General features: G+C 47.8%; 1 protein-coding gene across 3 annotated transcripts in view; it reads left to right on the top strand.

Moving 5' to 3' along the window:
- The window catches only part of Dhrs3 (dehydrogenase/reductase 3), a 35,513-nt gene extending 18,537 nt beyond the window's left edge, over positions 1-16,976 (top strand). For 2 of the 3 annotated variants that reach the window (XM_021159311.3, XM_021159309.3), the window contains exons 2-6: positions 8,077-8,220; positions 8,818-8,937; positions 9,274-9,512; positions 13,321-13,446; positions 16,465-16,976. In XM_021159311.3, coding sequence (XP_021014970.1) covers positions 8,137-8,220; positions 8,818-8,937; positions 9,274-9,512; positions 13,321-13,446; positions 16,465-16,549 — 654 coding nt within the window. In that variant the 5' untranslated portion in view covers positions 8,077-8,136 and the 3' untranslated portion in view covers positions 16,550-16,976. Of the gene's footprint in view, positions 1-8,076; positions 8,221-8,662; positions 8,938-9,273; positions 9,513-13,320; positions 13,447-16,464 lie in introns of those variants that run through there. The other variant, XM_029475841.2, reaches the window with a different exon arrangement.
- The last annotated feature ends 859 nt before the right edge of the window (positions 16,977-17,835 follow it).

The following is a 17,835-nucleotide window of genomic DNA, read 5'->3' as shown; positions in this document are numbered from 1 at the left end:
TCTGACTCCTGTGAGCATGGAGCCTCTTGGAAAGACTCAGAGAAGGAGGCAGTTCAGCAGGCACATGATCATCACTTTGAATGGTTGACATTTGGAAAGAAGGGGGCTTCTTGTCTGTGCCCACAGTGACAGGAAAGTGCTGGCAATGGATAAGGACTGGGGCAACCACCTCGGGCTTGTCACAAGATAAGGGGCCTTCTGTCGGAGCCAGTTAAGAGCTAGAGCTTCAAGTCTGATACTATTTGAACCAGTTTTTGTAGAGTCGATAGTTCTAGAAGCTTAATTAAAGTGACACTACTGTGGATAGCTGGGAAGGCAAAGAGAGGGTCCTAAAACATGTCTTCCAAGTCTCCTCCCTCTCAACAGCCCCAGAGGCTCCTCCCTAGAATTCCCAGGAACTTCCAGAGTCCATCCTGAAAACCTAGCCTCCTAGAAAAATTTGCCCAGCAAGGTCCTGCTAGTTGACCTTGCAGATGGGGCAACTTGGGCTCAGGTATTTGCTTGCCTGGCCCGTGGCTGTGGCTGAAGGATGTCTTTCAAGTCAGGGAAAAGATGAGACAGAGACCACTACAGTTCTGGACCCAGACAAGTCTGTGTCTGAGGGAAGCAAGACAGGGTGCTATGGGCCACCATCATCCTTAACACCTCCAGTTTTGTGGGCCTGGCAAATCCTTTACAAAAAGAGGGCTCTGTGGCTGTTGTGTTGTTGACAATAACCCCAACTGGTTCATAATGAGCCCACCCCCCACCCCTACCCCCAATGTTCCCACTGTCCTTTCAAGGCACTCTAAACTCCAACTCATAAAGGAGGTTACCCGGGGTCTCCAAGTTCACAATGACAGATCAGAGGGACTTAAGCCAGAGTGACTACAGAGCCACTTTCCACTTTATTCAAGAGATGAGAAATATCTTTAGGATTTTTCTCACTTTAGAAATGCCTTGGGATTTATATATGCTTGGGATGTAGCTTGGTTGGTTGAGCCTAGCATGCATGAAGCCCTGAGTTTGATTCCGCAGCACTGCATAAAACCCAGAATGCTGATACATGTCTGTAATCCTAGTACAAGGATGGGAGAGGTGGGAGAGTAGGAAAGTCGACCTTGACTACATGGGACCCAATATAGAAAGAAAGAAAAGAAAGAAAGAAAGAAAGAAAGAAAGAAAGAAAGAAAGAAAGAAAGAAAGAAAGAGAGAAAGAGAGAAAGAGAGAAAGAGAGAGAGGGAGGGAGGGAGGAAGGAAGGAAGAAAGAAAGAGAAAGAAAGAAAGAAAGAGAGAGAGAGAGAGAGAGAGAGAGAGAGAAAGAAAGAAAGAAAGAAAGAAAGAAAGAAAGAAAGAAAGAAAGAAAGAAAGAAAGAAAGAAAGAAAGAAGGAAAGAAAGAAAAGGAAAAGAAAGTAGATGGGAATGTAAAAGCTGTTTTTGAGACAGGCAACCCATAAGCTTATGACCCTTCTGCCTCAGTCTCCCATTGCTCACATTACAGACATGTGCTACTGTGTCTGACATCTTTAAATTTGAAAGTGTGCTTTGTTCCCAAGTCTGATACTTGAGAGGCTAATGTAGGGGAGTCACACATTCAAGGCCTGCCTGGGCTACAGAGCCAACTCAAGGCCAGTGTGGTCAACATTAAACCTTGTCTCAAAATGTTTTTTAAAAGAGGAGGGATTGGAGGATTATAGCTGCTCACTAGTAGAATATTTACCTAGCATGGGCTGGGTCCAGAGTTCAATCCCTGGTACCACCAAGATAGATAGATAGATAGATAGATAGATAGATAGATAGATAGATAGATAGATAGATAGATAGACAGACAGTCAGACAGACAGACAGACAGACAGACAGACAGACAGACAGACAGACAGACAGATAGATAGATAGATAGATAGATAGATAGATAGAGTATGCCATGCCCATGTCTCAGACACCACAGGAAGTCCCTCCAGGATTATACCCATCCCTTTCTATTCAAGACCACCCTAGCTTTGACTACAATGGACTGAAATTTCCAAGATCACTCTCACCCAGCCATAAGCATGGCTCTTAATTAGCATCATCTTATCACCTACCTATTATGCTGGATGTGGAGGCAAGAAGCCACACCCCTCTCAAAGCTCTCTTACCCAGTCTGCTGCCCTGCCTACCATGCTTGGTGTCTCTGCTTGGCATTTTCCTTCTGTCTACAAGGCCAACATCATCAGTTTGACCCTAAGCCCCAGGGTTCATGGACCATGAGTTCCCTGACCTGCCCAAGGACTTGGACCTGAGATTATCTGTTCATGTCACTGGTGCCACCCCACCCTCCACACTCCTGCCATACACACACACACAGCCAATCTCTAGGGTATCTCCCTGGATACGGAAGGCAAAGGTGAGTAGGAAGGAATACCAGAGTCCTAGAATCAGCAGACTTGTCTAGAAGGGCCAGCACCATGTGACTGGGTGAACTGACCCTGGCCAGTGCTGGATTTGCAAGATGAATAAGAGTTCCTGAAGTATGTGAGCCAAGGCAAAGAGCTTCCAAATGGTCGGCACACTCATCTGTCTGCCAGTGGAAACACAAAACAAGGGCTAGTCTTAGCAGGGAGGAGCAGAGTTTCTGAGTCATACAGCTGTACAGATAGGAGAGGCGTGACCCTGGGCAAGTCACTTTATCTGTCTGAGACCTATTGTGTGGGGAGTAACATGCTCACCCACACTGTGTGAGGATGAAAGAGGGCATTCCATGTGGGTGGAATGGACAATGGCTGGAAAGACTTTGAAACCAGGGACAGTCAGACGTGGCTCTGCAGGATGAATAGGAGTTTACAATATTTTAGAGAAAAATAATGTAGAGAGACAACAAATAGCTACTTTATCATGGGTATAGAGCCCTAAAGAGGTATTGGTGAGGGGCTGGAGAGATGGCTTAGCGATTAGGAGCACTGGCTGTTCTTCCAGGGGACCTGGGTTCAATTCCCAGCACCCACATACCAGGTCACAACTGTCTGTGATTCCAGTTCCAGCGGATCTGACACCCACACAGGCATATATGCAGGCATAATACCAATGTTCATAAAATAAAAAATACATAAATTATTTAAAAGGGGAGGTATTGAGAAGCACTTGAGCTAAACAGGGGTGAATGATGCAGAGTTACAGTGGGGAAGGTTTGTATTATGCATTTTTCTTTTGCCTCTGTTCTTATTGGTACCTGTGTTGCTTTGAGACAGAATCCTACTGTATAGCCCAGGTTGGCCTTGAACTGGCCATCCTCCCGCCTCAGTCCCCTTACACTTCAATTATAGGTGTGTACTATTACACCTGGGCTGTTGTTGCTACTGTTGTTGATTTTTACTTGGGGTTTGGGGTGGGTGCCACAGCACATGTGAGGAAGACAGAGGATAACTCAGAGTAGTCAGCTGTCGTCCCGTCCCGTCCCCCCCCCCCCCCCGCCACATGAGTCCCAGAGATCAAACTCGGGTCATCAAACTTGGTGACAAGCACCTTAACTGCCAAGCCATCTCACCAGCCCCTGGTTTTGAAGATCAGAGTCACCTAGTTCGTTAGAGATGCTTCCCATAAACAGACATAAAGAAGCTAGTGGCAGACCGGCCTGATTCTTCCCCCTGGCATCCATCTGAGGCTGCTTGCTTCCTTGACCTGATGGGGTGTCGGGTGGGCTTTTCTGCATGATTCCGTGTTGATCCCCTTTCTTTGCTCTCTGAGTCCCTGGACTTCTTCCCTAGCCCTAACACACTTAAATGACTACAGTCCCTTGAGTGACTAGAAGATTGGTACTGCGGCCTGTCTGTTCTTCCTCCCCAGGACCATCCCAGCAGAGCGAGCCTGCAGAACACCCAGCAGGCACTAGCTCTATGCTGATTCCCTTCAGGGCCTTAGGAGGAAACATACAAGGCTTTACTTTGTCTTCAGTACTACTGGGGATTGAGTTTATGACAGTGAATAGCAGTTGTAACTGACTACCTGTGCTTGGAGCCACACAACAGTGATGTTCAAATACCAGCTCTGTCAGTTTGTGTGTGTGGCCTCAGACAAGGTGCTTAGGCTTCTCTGAGCTGCAGTTTCCTTCTCTATGAATAGTCAGTTTGGCTAGCTCCTGAATCTCCACAGGTCCCTTTGTTTATTCTTTCTCCTCTTCCCCCACCCCCACCACCTCTTCCCAGGTTGCGATTGATCCTTGATCACTCAACCTTCCTTACTGGAACAAGTTCCTGAGGTGGGAACTGTGTCCCTTTTGTTCTCTTAGGTCCCAGCTCTGGGCTCAGCAGCCACCTATGTCAGGTTCTCTGGCCCTGACAGCTTGGTGGATAAGGCTGTGGTAGAGACATCAAGCTGGATGAGACACAGGGAGGGATTCCTGTTCAGGAACAGACAGCAGCAACGGACAGATCTAGAGTTGGAGTTGGGTCTGTCCTGCTTATCCTGTCTAGCCATGCCTCAGGGCTGCACCTGAGGAGGAGAGATTCTGGGTTCAGATCCTGCCTGTGCCATACACCAGATGTGTCTTTGGACACCTGAATTAATAATTGAGCCCCAATTTCCAAGTGTGGAAAGTAGGTAATGTAAGTCTCTAACGGAGATGATGCGAAGGGCTTCAGCTGCTGAGACTGGCAGATGGCAGGAAAGGCAAAGTAGGGCAGGCACTGTTGGCAGTTCATATCAAGGGACCCTTTCCTTCCTCATCCTGCTCACCAGCCCTGAGAGGAGAAGGGAACAGAAGCCCACTGTTTAACCTTGCAGAAGAAGACTGGAGGCCAAGAAGTGTGAAGACTCCAATCCTGATTTTATAAGCTTAGTCTAACCTGACCATGCCAGCTGGTCAGACAGGAAATTTAAGCAGAAGCTTAAGCAGTTTCCAGGCTACCCCTTCCCCAGTGTCCTATCAAACCTCATTTCTCCCCTCCACCCTCATCTTCACCCGGACCTGGGCAGGATTTGCCAACAGTTGTGGTCATCCAGGCAACCATGACAGAGCTACTAGGGCATACTTGCATGCATTGTACCCATCAGGGACTCAGATTCTCTGAGGACTGGACAGAAGCTCCAAGAGGAGCCTGTCAGTTCAGCCAGGGAGTCCTGGCCTTCAAGACAGCTCCACATTTGAGCCACCATGACCACAGAGGTCCAGGCTGGCTCATGAGGACAGATGGGCACGGGCATAGACTCTGTAAGGTTATCTAAAGATCTGTGTGCATCCACCAGAGAGCCTGAGGGCACAAGCACACAGGACTGCGAGCCATCATAGATGCACATTTCTGCTCCCATGCACAGATGCATACACACAAAGCATGCTCACAGGCGTAGACACGAACCCACAGATACACACTCTCAGATACTCAGACAAACATACATTCACAGACATGCAAATGAATTCATAGACTTACAGACACGCAGGTGCACACTCAGTTAGGTTCACACTCAGAGACCCAAACACACAAACACCATACACAGAGATTTGCCCTGAGTGATGAAGCTGTTCCCAGAACTCATCTTTGCCCAGCACCATGGCTAGCTCCTAGTCTGTACTTGCTGAGTTGGGGGTGCTCTAGGAAACCCCAAGCCCCACTGACTCTTGGTCCACACATACTTACTTATGGAAGCTTCTGCGGCTGCAAATAGCTCAGCCACAGAGGGTCTTTCAGCTTCAAGAGGTAGTTTAATACCCACCTACAGTGTCCCAGTGTTGGCCCTGTCATTCATCCAACAGACAGCATGTTCCTTGGTAGGCACTGAGATACTAAAATGAACAGAACAGATTTGGGTCCTAGGGAAGGAGTCCTAGGGACTCCAGGTTCACAAAGACACTTAGCCATGGTACCAGAGAGAGAGGTAGTGCCACTCTGCCAGCACACAAGGGGTGACCTCAAGAGGACCACGGTCCTGATTGTGCCCATTGCCTGCTTTCAGAAGACAGTGTGCACAGAACTTTACCCCACATGCCTGACCACCACTATCTCCCTCTCCAGGGCCACCTTCCAGCCCAGTTGACAGGGCTGGTCTCGTTAGTTCCTGATTGCAAATATTCTGAGCAGACCATGGCAAGCTTTATACACTGACTGTCTCTGGACAGCCAAGAACCAGGAGGGACATACTCTTCTAGAGTCATGGAGCACCCAGGCTCCTTCTGATGGAGCCCTATGTGCATCTGTGGCTGAAGAGATGGCTCAGCAGTTAAGAGCACTTTCTGCTCTTGCAGAGGACTGGGTTCAGTTCCTAGTACCCATGTGGTGCTTTGTAAGCACCTTTAGCCAGTTATAGAGGATCTTGTGCTCTTCTGGCTTACACAGGCACTGGCTTGCATGTAGTCCACATGCATACATCAGGCGCACACACATACACATGAAATAAAAATAAATAAATCTTTTAAAAAAAGAAACACAGACCCTTGCTGGAGACTTGCCTCCCTTATGCTAATTTACCTGAACTGTGTTGTTTCCTACCTCTGTCTCTGTACCATAAAGCTGCATCTCGGGGCAGCTAGCTCCCCAGGCACCCAAACCTGGGCTGCTCTTTTGTAGGGGGAGATGTGCTGTTCACCTTCAAATTTAGGCTGAATACTAGCCAAGCTTCCATCCCAAGTCTTCTGTGGAACATCTGCCTAACCTCTTTAGGACCCACTCGTCAAGGTCACTAGGTAACTCCTTCGCTTGTTACCTGATGGGTGAGGGAGCCCTTGCTTCTCAGCAGGAGTCTCACTGTCTGTCTCCTGTCTGTCCCTGCATCTTTCCTTCCCAGTGAGACCACAGGGAGGCGGAAGTCCTCCAAGTTCTCGTGGAAGGAGAATGGGACCCCCATCCTTCCTAGCAGCTAGTGGGAATGATCCCAGCTCTAAACATAATTGGTGTGAAGGCTAGCTTAACTGGTTCCTGTACAGGAATATTGTACAGAAACCTTTTCTGTTACCTCTAAGAATCAAGTAAAAGGCTGGATCTGGCCTGGCAGGAGGTGTCCAGGAAAAATATGTCAGAAAGGCTTGAACTTAACACACCAGCAGACTGTTCATAAATGTGCTCAAAAACAGCTGGCTCACTTAAGAGGTGATATCCCTTTTAAAACCTTGTTAGGGCAGGAAAGATAGCTCAATGGGTAATGCTGTTTCTTCCAGAAAACCTGCGTTTTCTTCCTAGTACCCATATCAAGAAGTCTATAACTCCAGCCCCAGGGGAATCTGATGCCCTCTTCTGGCCTCTCTTGGATCCTGCACCCAAGCGCACACACCCATACACAGGCACATACACATAAAAGTAAAAACTTAAAAGAAAAGTTATTATTAGCCAGCAGGGTTGCTAATTTTATGTCAACTTGATACAAGCTAGAGTCATCTGAGAGAAAGGACTCAGCTGAGCGAATGCCTTCATATAATTGGGCTGTACATAAGCCTATAGAACATTTTCCTCATTAGTGATTGATTGGGAGGGACCCAGCCCATTGTGGTTTCTGCCACCCCTGGGCTGGTGGTCCTGGATTCTGTAAGAAAGCAAGCAGAGCAAGCCATAGAAGGGAGCCAGTAAGCAGCATCCATCTAAGGCCTCTGCCTCAGCTCCTGCCTCCAGGTTCCTGCCCTGAGTGAAGTCCTGTCCTGATTTCCCTTAGTGATAGACTGTTAGCTTCCTGGAAGTTTTAGCTGAATAAACCCTTCCCTCCCCAAATTGCTCTTGTTCATGGTGTTTCTTTACAGTGATAGAAACCCTAAGACATTCAAGCACAATAACGTAGTAGGTAAAAACAGTCCTGACAACCTAAGTTTGATCCTCAAACCCACAGCAGAAAGAGCAAATCAACTCTTAAAAGCTGACCTCTAAACCTCTACACGTGCACTGGCATGCACTGTGGTACACTTAACATACACAAACAATAACAATGACAATAAGAGTAATAATAATACTAATAATTTTTATTTAAAACTCACAGTTAATTTGATTTGGGCACTTCATTTTTGGATGGAATCAAGGAAGCCAGCATTTTAAAGACTATTAAAATTCTAAATTCCTGGCACCAATCATTGTATCTGTATCGACTATTTCAAAGCCGCCTATTTCAAGGCCACCTATTCTATGTTGGTTTTCTCTCCTTCCAGATTGTTCTCTGGGGGCGGACTGAAAAATGCCTCAAGGAGACGACAGAGGAGATTCGGCAGATGGGCACAGAGTGCCACTACTTCATCTGTGACGTGGGCAACCGGGAAGAGGTGTACCAGATGGCCAAAGCTGTCCGAGAGAAGGTCAGTAGCCTGGGAGAATCTGGCCCCAACACACATATGAATTCATATGGTCTGGGAGGGAGCATTGTCACGACAGACTGGTTTTGTGCAGTGAACCTTGGGGGACTCTCCATGAAGCTGGTCCAAGTTGCTTAGGCCGGGACTAAACTTGATAATACCGTAAGAGTAGCCCTCTGTGGTCCCTTGGATATTTAGACTCAGTTATTTGCTCTCTGAGACCAAGGGGAGGAAGTGTCCCATTGCATTCTGGGAAAACCTTTTCCCTAATCCAAGACATTTGGGCTGGGTAGATAAGTGAGCGCCAGTAGAGAAAAAGAATTTACCCTGTTACACATCCCATTCATGGTAACATTAACCGTTTTTATGTGACCATAACCTCATTTATTATAAATATGCTATGTTCTGGGTATAGTATGTACCATAAACTATTTCTAATCCTCAGACACAGCTGGTATGGCACCAGCGCCATTTATAAGCAAGACTGATGCTCAGAAAGGCCATGTGGCTGGTGGTTGCGGAGCCTGGTCTGTGCCTCTCCAGGTACAGCCCACAGGGACTGGCTGCCCTCACGGCTCCACAGCCCCCTCTTGCCCACAGGTGGGTGACATCACCATCCTGGTGAACAATGCCGCTGTGGTCCATGGAAAAAGCTTGATGGACAGTGATGATGATGCCCTCCTCAAGTCCCAGCATGTCAACACCCTGGGCCAATTCTGGGTAAGGGTTTTTCTGGCCCAGAGCCAGCCGTAGGCAATGCAGGGAGCCCGTGTGAGGTGGGGAGAAAGAAAGGCTCAGTGGGACTGAGGCTCATGCCTGCAGGGACATTCAACAGCAAAATGACTAGATAAAAGAAATGACTGACAGGGAGACGTAAGAACTTCTGACTGGCCAGCCTACTGTTCTGCCGTGGGAGGCTTCCGCCTCTCCATGACTGAAGGTTGTCACTAGAGTCGCTTTGCATCCATCCAGAATAGGGTGTTCTTCACAGTGCAGGGGTTCAAGGCTTGGCAGAAGCTGTATTGCTCCACACTGACCCCTGATATCTACCCTCAGACCACCAAGGCCTTTTTGCCACGTATGCTGGAACTCCAGAACGGCCATATTGTGTGCCTCAATTCCGTGCTTGCACTGTCAGCCATCCCTGGTGCCATCGACTACTGCACGTCAAAAGCGTCAGCCTTCGCCTTCATGGAGAGCCTGACCTTGGGGCTGTTGGACTGTCCTGGTGTCAGCGCCACCACCGTTCTGCCCTTTCACACCAGCACCGAGATGTTCCAGGGCATGAGAGTCAGGTCAGTGGGTAAGACCAGCCACCTCTCCTGAGTCCACCCAGCCAGCAGTCTTCCAAGAAAGAGCCCCAGAATCCCTTGGCCTTGGTCTCACACTCTCAGACCTCCTTTTCCACTCCCAAAGCAATGGGATACAACTGTACTGTATCAGTCGCTTTTCCAGCAACTGTAACAAAGTGCCTGATAAAGGCAATTTAAGGAAGGAAGGGTTTGTTGAGGTTACAGTCTGTCCTGGTAGAAAGTCATGGCAGGAAGTAGCAATGAGGCAGATGGTCACATTGCATCCACAGTTAAGAAGCAGAGGAAGCTGGATACTAGTGCTCAATGCACTTTCTCCATTTTGTTCAGTCCAAGACCCACTTCTCATGTTTAGGGTCCTGTTTCTTAGTACAGGAGCTTACACAGTACTGGATGTACGTAGTGAAATACTACCCAGCAACAAGAAAGGAGATGAATATTCTCATGTGACCTGCATAAGGAAGCTCATACCCACGATGCTGAGGGAAAGAAGCCATGCGATCACATTCTGCACGGTCCCATGTGCATGGCATTCTGGACCAGGCAAAACTACGGTGCCAGAGACAGGATTGGTGTTGTGGAGCTTGGGAAGGGACCCAAGGGAGCTGCTGTGTGGCAGTGCTTAAACAACCATTAATCAAGCTATGTGCTGAAAATGTGAGTCTTAACTACAGAGGCAGGGCAGGTGAGGTGGTTCAGTGCGTGAGAGAACTTGCTACCAAGCCTGCCAGTCTGACTTTGATCCCTGAGACCTACATGGTGGAAAGGCAAGAACTGACACCAGCAAGGTGCCCTCTGACTACCACGTGCATTCTGTGATACATGCCCACTCACACATATATGCAGGCATGCACACAATCACACCACACACACAGACACAGACACACACACACACCAATAACTTTTATTAATTAGTAAGTGTAAATTATAGCCCCACCTGAAGAAACCCCAAGACCCACTTGGGCTTAGGGTTCATGCTTGAGTGCTGGGTCCTAGGGTGGCATCATGCTACAGGTGTGATAGGCCTGCTGTATGATGCCAGGCCTCGGTGTCTGTAAAATTGGGTGATGAATGACATCCTAGACAGTAAATGGCACTGATATGGAACATCACATCGGTACTCGTCACACACCACACACCCAATTCGGAGGAAGATTTGCTGCCTTTCAGAGCTGTGCTTTACTCATATGTAAAACAGCAGGAGCAGTATTTACCTGATGGATTGCTGGTAAAAATGAGAGCTGGTTAAACCCTCGCAGAAGGACCTGATGGAAAGGCTTCAAACCCGTTAAGATTTCCCCCTTTCTCTCCATGGTGGCTGGGATGGCAACAAAGGACCCTGGGAAGTGGCCAGAAGAAGCCTGCTCAGCTAGCCCAATTCCAACTGTACCTCATACTGATGACGTTTCTCGGACACTCAGTTCCCTGTCTATTAAATGGGTTTACAGCTCATTTTCAAGGAAGGTTGCTGGGAAGGCCATATGCAACAATAGGAGTGGAAAGGGGAGCGTCTAGGGGTGTGGCTGGATGGTAGAATAAGTCAGTGACTATGAAAACAACGATGGACACCTGATACAGCCACTCTTGCTGGATGGATGCCCACCTGTTATAGGTCCTATCCCAATCACCATCCTCAGGAGACTGCTGAGATGGCTACAGGACAAATCCAAGGCTCTTCCCCCCCCTTTTTCCTTTCAGAAAAGAGGAGTTAGTTAAAGCATAGGTCTTCCAGACAAACCCTCCACTCTCTCTTGCATAGCTACAGGTAGCTATTATCCACCTAATGCTCACAAAGCAGTCAGAGCCACTCAATTCCACAAGGCTCTTCTAACTTGTGAAGTAGGGGGTCCTATGGGCAATTACTGTAAAAAAAAAATATATATATATATATATATATATGTGTGTGTGTGTGTGTGTGTGTGTGTGTGTGTGTGTGTGTGTCAGAGAAACATCATCAGTATGAGGTACAGCTGGAATTGGGCTAGCTGAGCAGGCTTCTTCTGTCCGCTTCCCAGGGTCCTTTGTTGCCATCCCAGCCACCGTGGAGAGAAAGGGGGAAATCTTAACAGGTTTGAAGCCTTTCCATCAGGTCCTTCTGCAAGGGTTTAACCAGAAAGGGTTCCCCCAAAGCCCAGACAGCTGGGCCTTGCTGTCCTGTCTCTCCTCTCTCAAGAGTCAGTACTGGACACAGGTGGAGGCTGGAGACTGCAGATATGCCAGAGTGTCACTGGAGTTGCAGTGAACTACATCAGCATGCACCTCTCTGGAAAACCTTCTAGGCTACAGGTTCATGGGGCTCTGGGAATCACTATCTTGGCCTGCAAAGAAAATCTAGTCATCAAGGTGTAGGAACTGAGTTTGATCTCCAGAACTCACTTTTATAAAAAATCCAGGCAAGATAGCATACACTTGTTGTCCCAGCACTGTGGAAGCAGAGATAGGCAAATCCCTAGGGCTGACTGATCAGTCAGGCTAGCCAAGTTTCAAACTTCAGGCCATCAAGTGACCCAGGCCATAAAACAGTGTGTATGACTCCTGAAGAACAATACTGAAAGATGACGTCTGCCCTCCATACACATTCATATTATGTACCTCCACACACATAAACACCCATATGCGTGCACACAGACACACAGACACACACACACACACACACACACACACACACACCAAAGCTACACTTGTCACTCACGCAGCTGAGAAGGTACAGAGAGGGCTGCCCCTTGCTCAGGAATGGCATCAGAGCTGATGACACACAGCCCTTAATCTTAATGGTACCAGAGTGGATCACAAGCCCTTTGAGAGACAGAGGTCAGCATGTACCTTCAGACTGAGGAAGGCAGGAAGATCCAAGAACAGAAACATTGGAACAGTGGCTAGCAGTTCACCCCTTTGCCCTCTGTCTCACTGTGCCTGCTTCCTTACCCATAAAATTGCAGGAAATATTTGTGCATAGGCCTGATACCCAGGGAACTATCGTTGCATGGGGTCTGGGGTCAGATGCTTCTGAACAAACATGGGAAACTCCTGTTGCTTGAGTATTTGATTGCTTGTTCATCCGGAAGTCCCACGGAAAGCCACTTTATCAGTGATTGACTGGTTAGTGAACTAGCAAGCTAAGGACCTCCTTAGCAGAAAGGCGGCCCAGCAGAAGAGTGGGGCAAAGTGACAAGTATTTATTGAATTTCTACTGTGTACCAGGTACTATTAGAAGCTGATAATGCAATAGGGATGGAGACTCACTGGGCCTCTGCCCTCTGAGAACTTATAATCTGATAGGGAGACAGACCATTGACAAGGGAGAACTTGATGTTTAAGATCATGCTAGATGTCACTGACATGGGTTAAGGAGAATAGAAAGATGGTAAGAGCAGAGGTCACTCAGCCAAGTGGGAGGCTGAGGTCTCTCAGCAGAAGAACTAGGAGGAGTGAGCAGGCCACAGGGATGGCTGGTGAGGAAAGAGGTTCAGGAAGAAAGGCTGAAGACTGGCCTATGCTGTGGAATGTAGAGGGTATCCAGTGTGCCAGGAAGGCTAGAGGGCATTGGAGAATGAGCCCAGCAGGGTAGACTCTAATTCCATGACTCTGTCAGAGATACTCCCTGCTAATGGGCATTCCTTACTGCAAGATCAAGGGAACATGGGACTCTAACAGGCATGGACTGGGAGAGAATCCTACAGCCTCAAGTTCCTCACACAGAAGAACCAAGGCCCTCAGAAGCTTAGCCACTCACCAAGATACCCAGCAGAAGGATCAACTTCCCCAGGAGAAACCAGTATTTTCCTGCCTTCAGGTTTCCCAACCTCTTCCCGCCACTGAAGCCAGAGACAGTAGCCCGGAGGACGGTAGATGCTGTTCAACAAAACCAGGCCCTTCTCTTGCTCCCGTGGACCATGAATATCCTCATTATCTTGAAAAGGTATGGGACTGGGGAGAGGTAACTCTTTGTCAGGTTCAGACCCAACTTTTTTCTTAACTTCCCTGGGCTCCGGTTAGGAAAAAGACAACAGGCAGGAGAAGGTAAATGTGAGATTGATTAGTCATGTCTGCTGGGGGGCAGGAGGTTGAGGAGTGGCACCTCTATCTGTACTGACCAGGAGGGCAGACTTGTTGATCTAAGGATCTCTGTGAATGGTTTGTTTGCCTAGTTCATCTCTCTCTCTCTCTCTCTCTCTCTCTCTCTCTCTCTCTCTCTCTCTCTCTCTCTCTCTCCTCCCTCCCTCCCTCCCTTCCCTTCCTTCCTTCCTTCCTTCCTTCCTTCCTTCCTTCCTTTCTTTCTTTCTTTCTTTCTTTCTTTCTTTCTTTCTTTCTTTCTTTCTTTCTTTCTTTCTTTCTTTCGTCTATGAGGCAGAGCCCGCTGCAGCTCTGGCTTATCTGGAATACAATACAAAGAAGCCTAGGTTAGCCTTGAACTTGAAATTCTCGTCTCTCTTGTCCTGGAATTATAAGCATGCACTACAATGCCTGGCTTAAAAATTACTGAGGGATCCAAACAGCTCTTGTTTATGTGAGTTTTATCTATCACTACTTAACTGCATTGGAAATTGAAACTGAGAGGGGACATTGAATTTACACATCAGTTTCTATTTACAATATTTTTCATTAAAAAAGAGCAGTAACCAGAACTCTTTTTTTTTTAATCCAAGTTTCAACATATGAGTTTTAATGTGGCCAACTCCTTCCAAATGAGGCAACAACTTCAAATAAAGAGTTAAAGGTACCATCAAAAACACTGGTCAGTCCTTGATGTAAACACCCAGATATAAATGGGAACACACTGATGATCATGTTAAACTGGCTTCAGTTTCCCATCCTCTTATGTCTTATTCCTTGGCAGCTAGTAACCAGAACTCTTAAATTATAACTGTTTTATTTGTTTGCTTGCCTTTATAGTCTTTTTTAAAGACAGGCTTTCACTAGAAATCCCAATCTAGCCTCAACTCATAAATATATTTTTATGACAAGCAATTATATTTTCTAAAATAACACAGACAAGCAGTTAAGAGAGACACTGGATTGTGTTTCTGCAGATCTTTCCATTGTCTGGTTTAATCTGAAACAACTAGATTCTTGCATCTGCTTCTTATTTCAGTGAATCAGATTAGTCCCCTAAGCAAAGCCTCTGGGAAACTCCACTGAGTGTGCAGAGAGAATAAAAAGACAAATGAAGAGCTGGGGGTGTGACTCTGTTGGTAGAGAACTTATCTAGCTTGCATGAAAGCTGAGAATCAGCTCTTAATGCTGCAGATGTCATGGCTTCTGCCTGTAATCCCAGCATGTGAGAGGGAAAGGCAGGAAAACAGAAGTGTGAGGTTTACCCTCAGCTGCCTGGGTGATATAAGACCCTGCCTTGAGGGGAGAGGGGAGAGGAAGGAAGGAAGGGAGGGAGGGAGGGAGGGAGGGAGGGAGGGAGGGAGGGAGGGAGGAAGGAAGGAAGGAAGGAAGGAAGGAAGGAAGGAAGGAAGGAAGGAAGGAAGGAAGGAAGGAAGGAAGGAAGGAAGGGAGAAAGACAAGTTATACTGCAATGGAAAGGGAGGAGAGAGAGAGAGAGAAAGAGAGAGAGAGAGAGAGAGAGAGAGAGAGAGAGAGAGAGAGAGAGAGAGAGAGATTATACTGCAGTACAAGAGATCTCAGGCACCCCCAAGAATTCCTGAACCACATTTTTTTAAAGAAATGCTGCTCTGAAGACTGTCAGGCATAGCCCCAGCTCCCTGGTAGCTCAGAGAACAGGAGTTTTCATGCCAGTGGCTCAAAATTTGGAGATGTGTCATAGATCTAGTGAGGTGGAGTTTACCAAGGTAGACCACCTGGGTCCCATGCTGAAGGGATAGCACATGTGGCTGCCTCATCACCGCCCTCAGTACAGGGAAGACTGTATCCTCGCAGCCATGTGTCTGCTCCCTGTTTGTCAGGAGGTACAGCCACTTTACTTCAGGCTCACCCTGTTGTTATCAGAAATGGACTCCCAGGAAAGCCAAGCCATTGGCTATGTGACATGGAGCATTGTCACTAAGGGAACAGTGACATCTGGCTCCTTGCCTTCCATTCTGACTCGCCTTTGTGCAGGTGGAGAGTTGAAAACGGGAGAGGGCCCTTGGAACATCCCAGCATACCCTGACTTTCAATCTAAGATTGCTCTCTTGACTGCCCGGGCAGGTACTAGGGTGGGTAGATGGCTTAGATGGTAACGTGCCTGGTGTGTAAGCATGAGGAACTGAATTTGATCCCCAACACCCATTTTTGACCTTAATATGTGCGCTGCAGCAGGTGAATGAACACTCGCACATATGCAGAGAGAAACAGATTGGTTTCTTTAAAAGAGGACTGAAGAGACAGCCAGTGGCTAAAAGTACTTGATGTTCTTGAGTACAGAACACCAGAATTCAGTTCCCAGCACCCATATCAGATAGCATACTACTTCCTGTTCACTCCAGTTTCAAGAGTGCACATATAGGCACATACGTGTCCATATACAAAAAAAAAAAAAAAAAAACAAGACTGAAAACAACAGAGGTGTGTGTATCTTGGGGTTCTGGAAGCTGAACATGATGTAGTGTCTGGCAAGGACATTCCTGCTGCCTCGTGGCATGATGGGCAGTTCCCCCATATAATCCAGAGCAAGTATGACCAGAGAGCTTCAGTAATAGAGCCAGTCTTCAGATTGTCCATTAATCCATGGCTGGGTGGATCCTCTCATGACCCAGTCACCTCTGTCTCACCACAAAGACAGTCATGTTTCAGCTTGCATCTTGGAAGAGATGGAGCACCTTGGATGCACACTGGATGCCGACAGTGCAACCCTGTCTGTTCCTATGCTTGGGCCTTTACCTGGTGAAAGTGCTCATTCTCGGGGTTCGGGTGTATTTTTGGAAGGGGAGCCAGTTGTCTATTACCATTTGTCATTGCCACCACTAACCATCTTTTCCTCTCCCCTTAGCATACTCCCACAAGCTGCACTGGAGGAGATTCACAGGTTCTCGGGGACTTACACCTGTATGAACACCTTTAAGGGGAGGACATAGAGGCAGGAGGAAGACACACCTGAGGAGCTATGGAGCCTGAGGGGGAGCCACAGCAGCCGGGCACACACCCCTGTGCCTGTGCATTAGCACATCTGCTGGGTGAGCAGGACTGTTCTTGTCCCCAGGGAAGACTTTGCAGCTCCCCAGGTCAACTCCAGGACCTTTGTGCAGGACTGATGGGTTTAACTCTGACCCCCATGGGGAGGCAAGAAGCCGGCAGCCACCCAACAACTTTGTACATTTCTCATTCTGTAGGGTTTGTCATGAAATTGCTTCTCCAGTCTAACCCGCCTGAGCAATGTGCATCTACTATTTCCAGGAGAGTCTGCTCCCAGACACTCTGCCTTTCCTTCCAAAACCCTCTCACTCCCAGCTCGTGCAAACTGGTTACACAGCAGAAACGCAAAATAAAGAGGTGGCTTTCGCAGCTTCCTTCGTTCACATGTTTGGGAGGGAGGCAGCTGGGAAGGAACCTGCCCCAACCACAATGACTCATCTTTTGAGAGAGAAGGGGTTTGCCTTGGGGTCTACAAAGAGCAGGAGAGGAACTGCAGCCCAGTCCAAGAAGAGAAACAGGAGGGAGGGAAGTATGGCCAGGCCCCTCCAGATACTTGGCTTCCCTGGTAGGATCCATGGAAGAGTTGACCACATCCTTCTTTGGTCCCACTGGGCCACCAATGCAAAAGTAAAGTCAGACTCCATTGAGTACCTGCTTCTGACCTGGGGAAACCCAGATGATACTAGCAAAAGACGCCATTCATCTGTGGAAGAAAGAATCATGAGTCACCAGAAACAATGTCAACGCATCACTTAGGGTCAGCGCTGTGGAGTGTTACAGCCCCTATAGCACATCTGGTTGTGGGAGATGGAAAACCCAGAGAATGAAAGGAGCTGGCATGGTCTCAGTCAAGCAAGTGTAGAGGTGCCCATGGTTCTCTGCTGTGATTCTCATACTGAGCAAATTGAATAAATGTCACTGTAGTCTGTGTGGAGCAGAGAGCAGTGTGACCTGCTAGGAATAGCATCCATGGATGCAGCTTTTGCAGGTGGGTGTCTGAGAGCAGGCTAGTTTTCCTCCATACAGGGAGGAGAAGGTCTTAGGCCTCTGACTTAGTGAGTGGCTTCCTTGAAAACTGCAGGAAGTTCACACAGACCTAAGCATCTCTGGCTGGACCCTTGTGCTTATAGCAAGAAGGATGAGATAACTTGAGTGAAAGCAGGCTGGTCTGCAAGAGAAATGCCAGGTATACGCTGTTTATGGAGCACTGATGGGGTACTGCCAGCCT

Source organism: Mus caroli, unplaced genomic scaffold, assembly GCF_978045245.1.
Source record: "Mus caroli unplaced genomic scaffold, Mus_caroli_1 scaffold_6, whole genome shotgun sequence".
In the NCBI taxonomy this organism is placed as follows: Eukaryota; Metazoa; Chordata; class Mammalia; order Rodentia; family Muridae; genus Mus; species Mus caroli.
The sequence above is the reverse complement of the archived record's forward strand: the minus strand, read 5'-3'. Positions and strand labels throughout refer to the sequence as shown.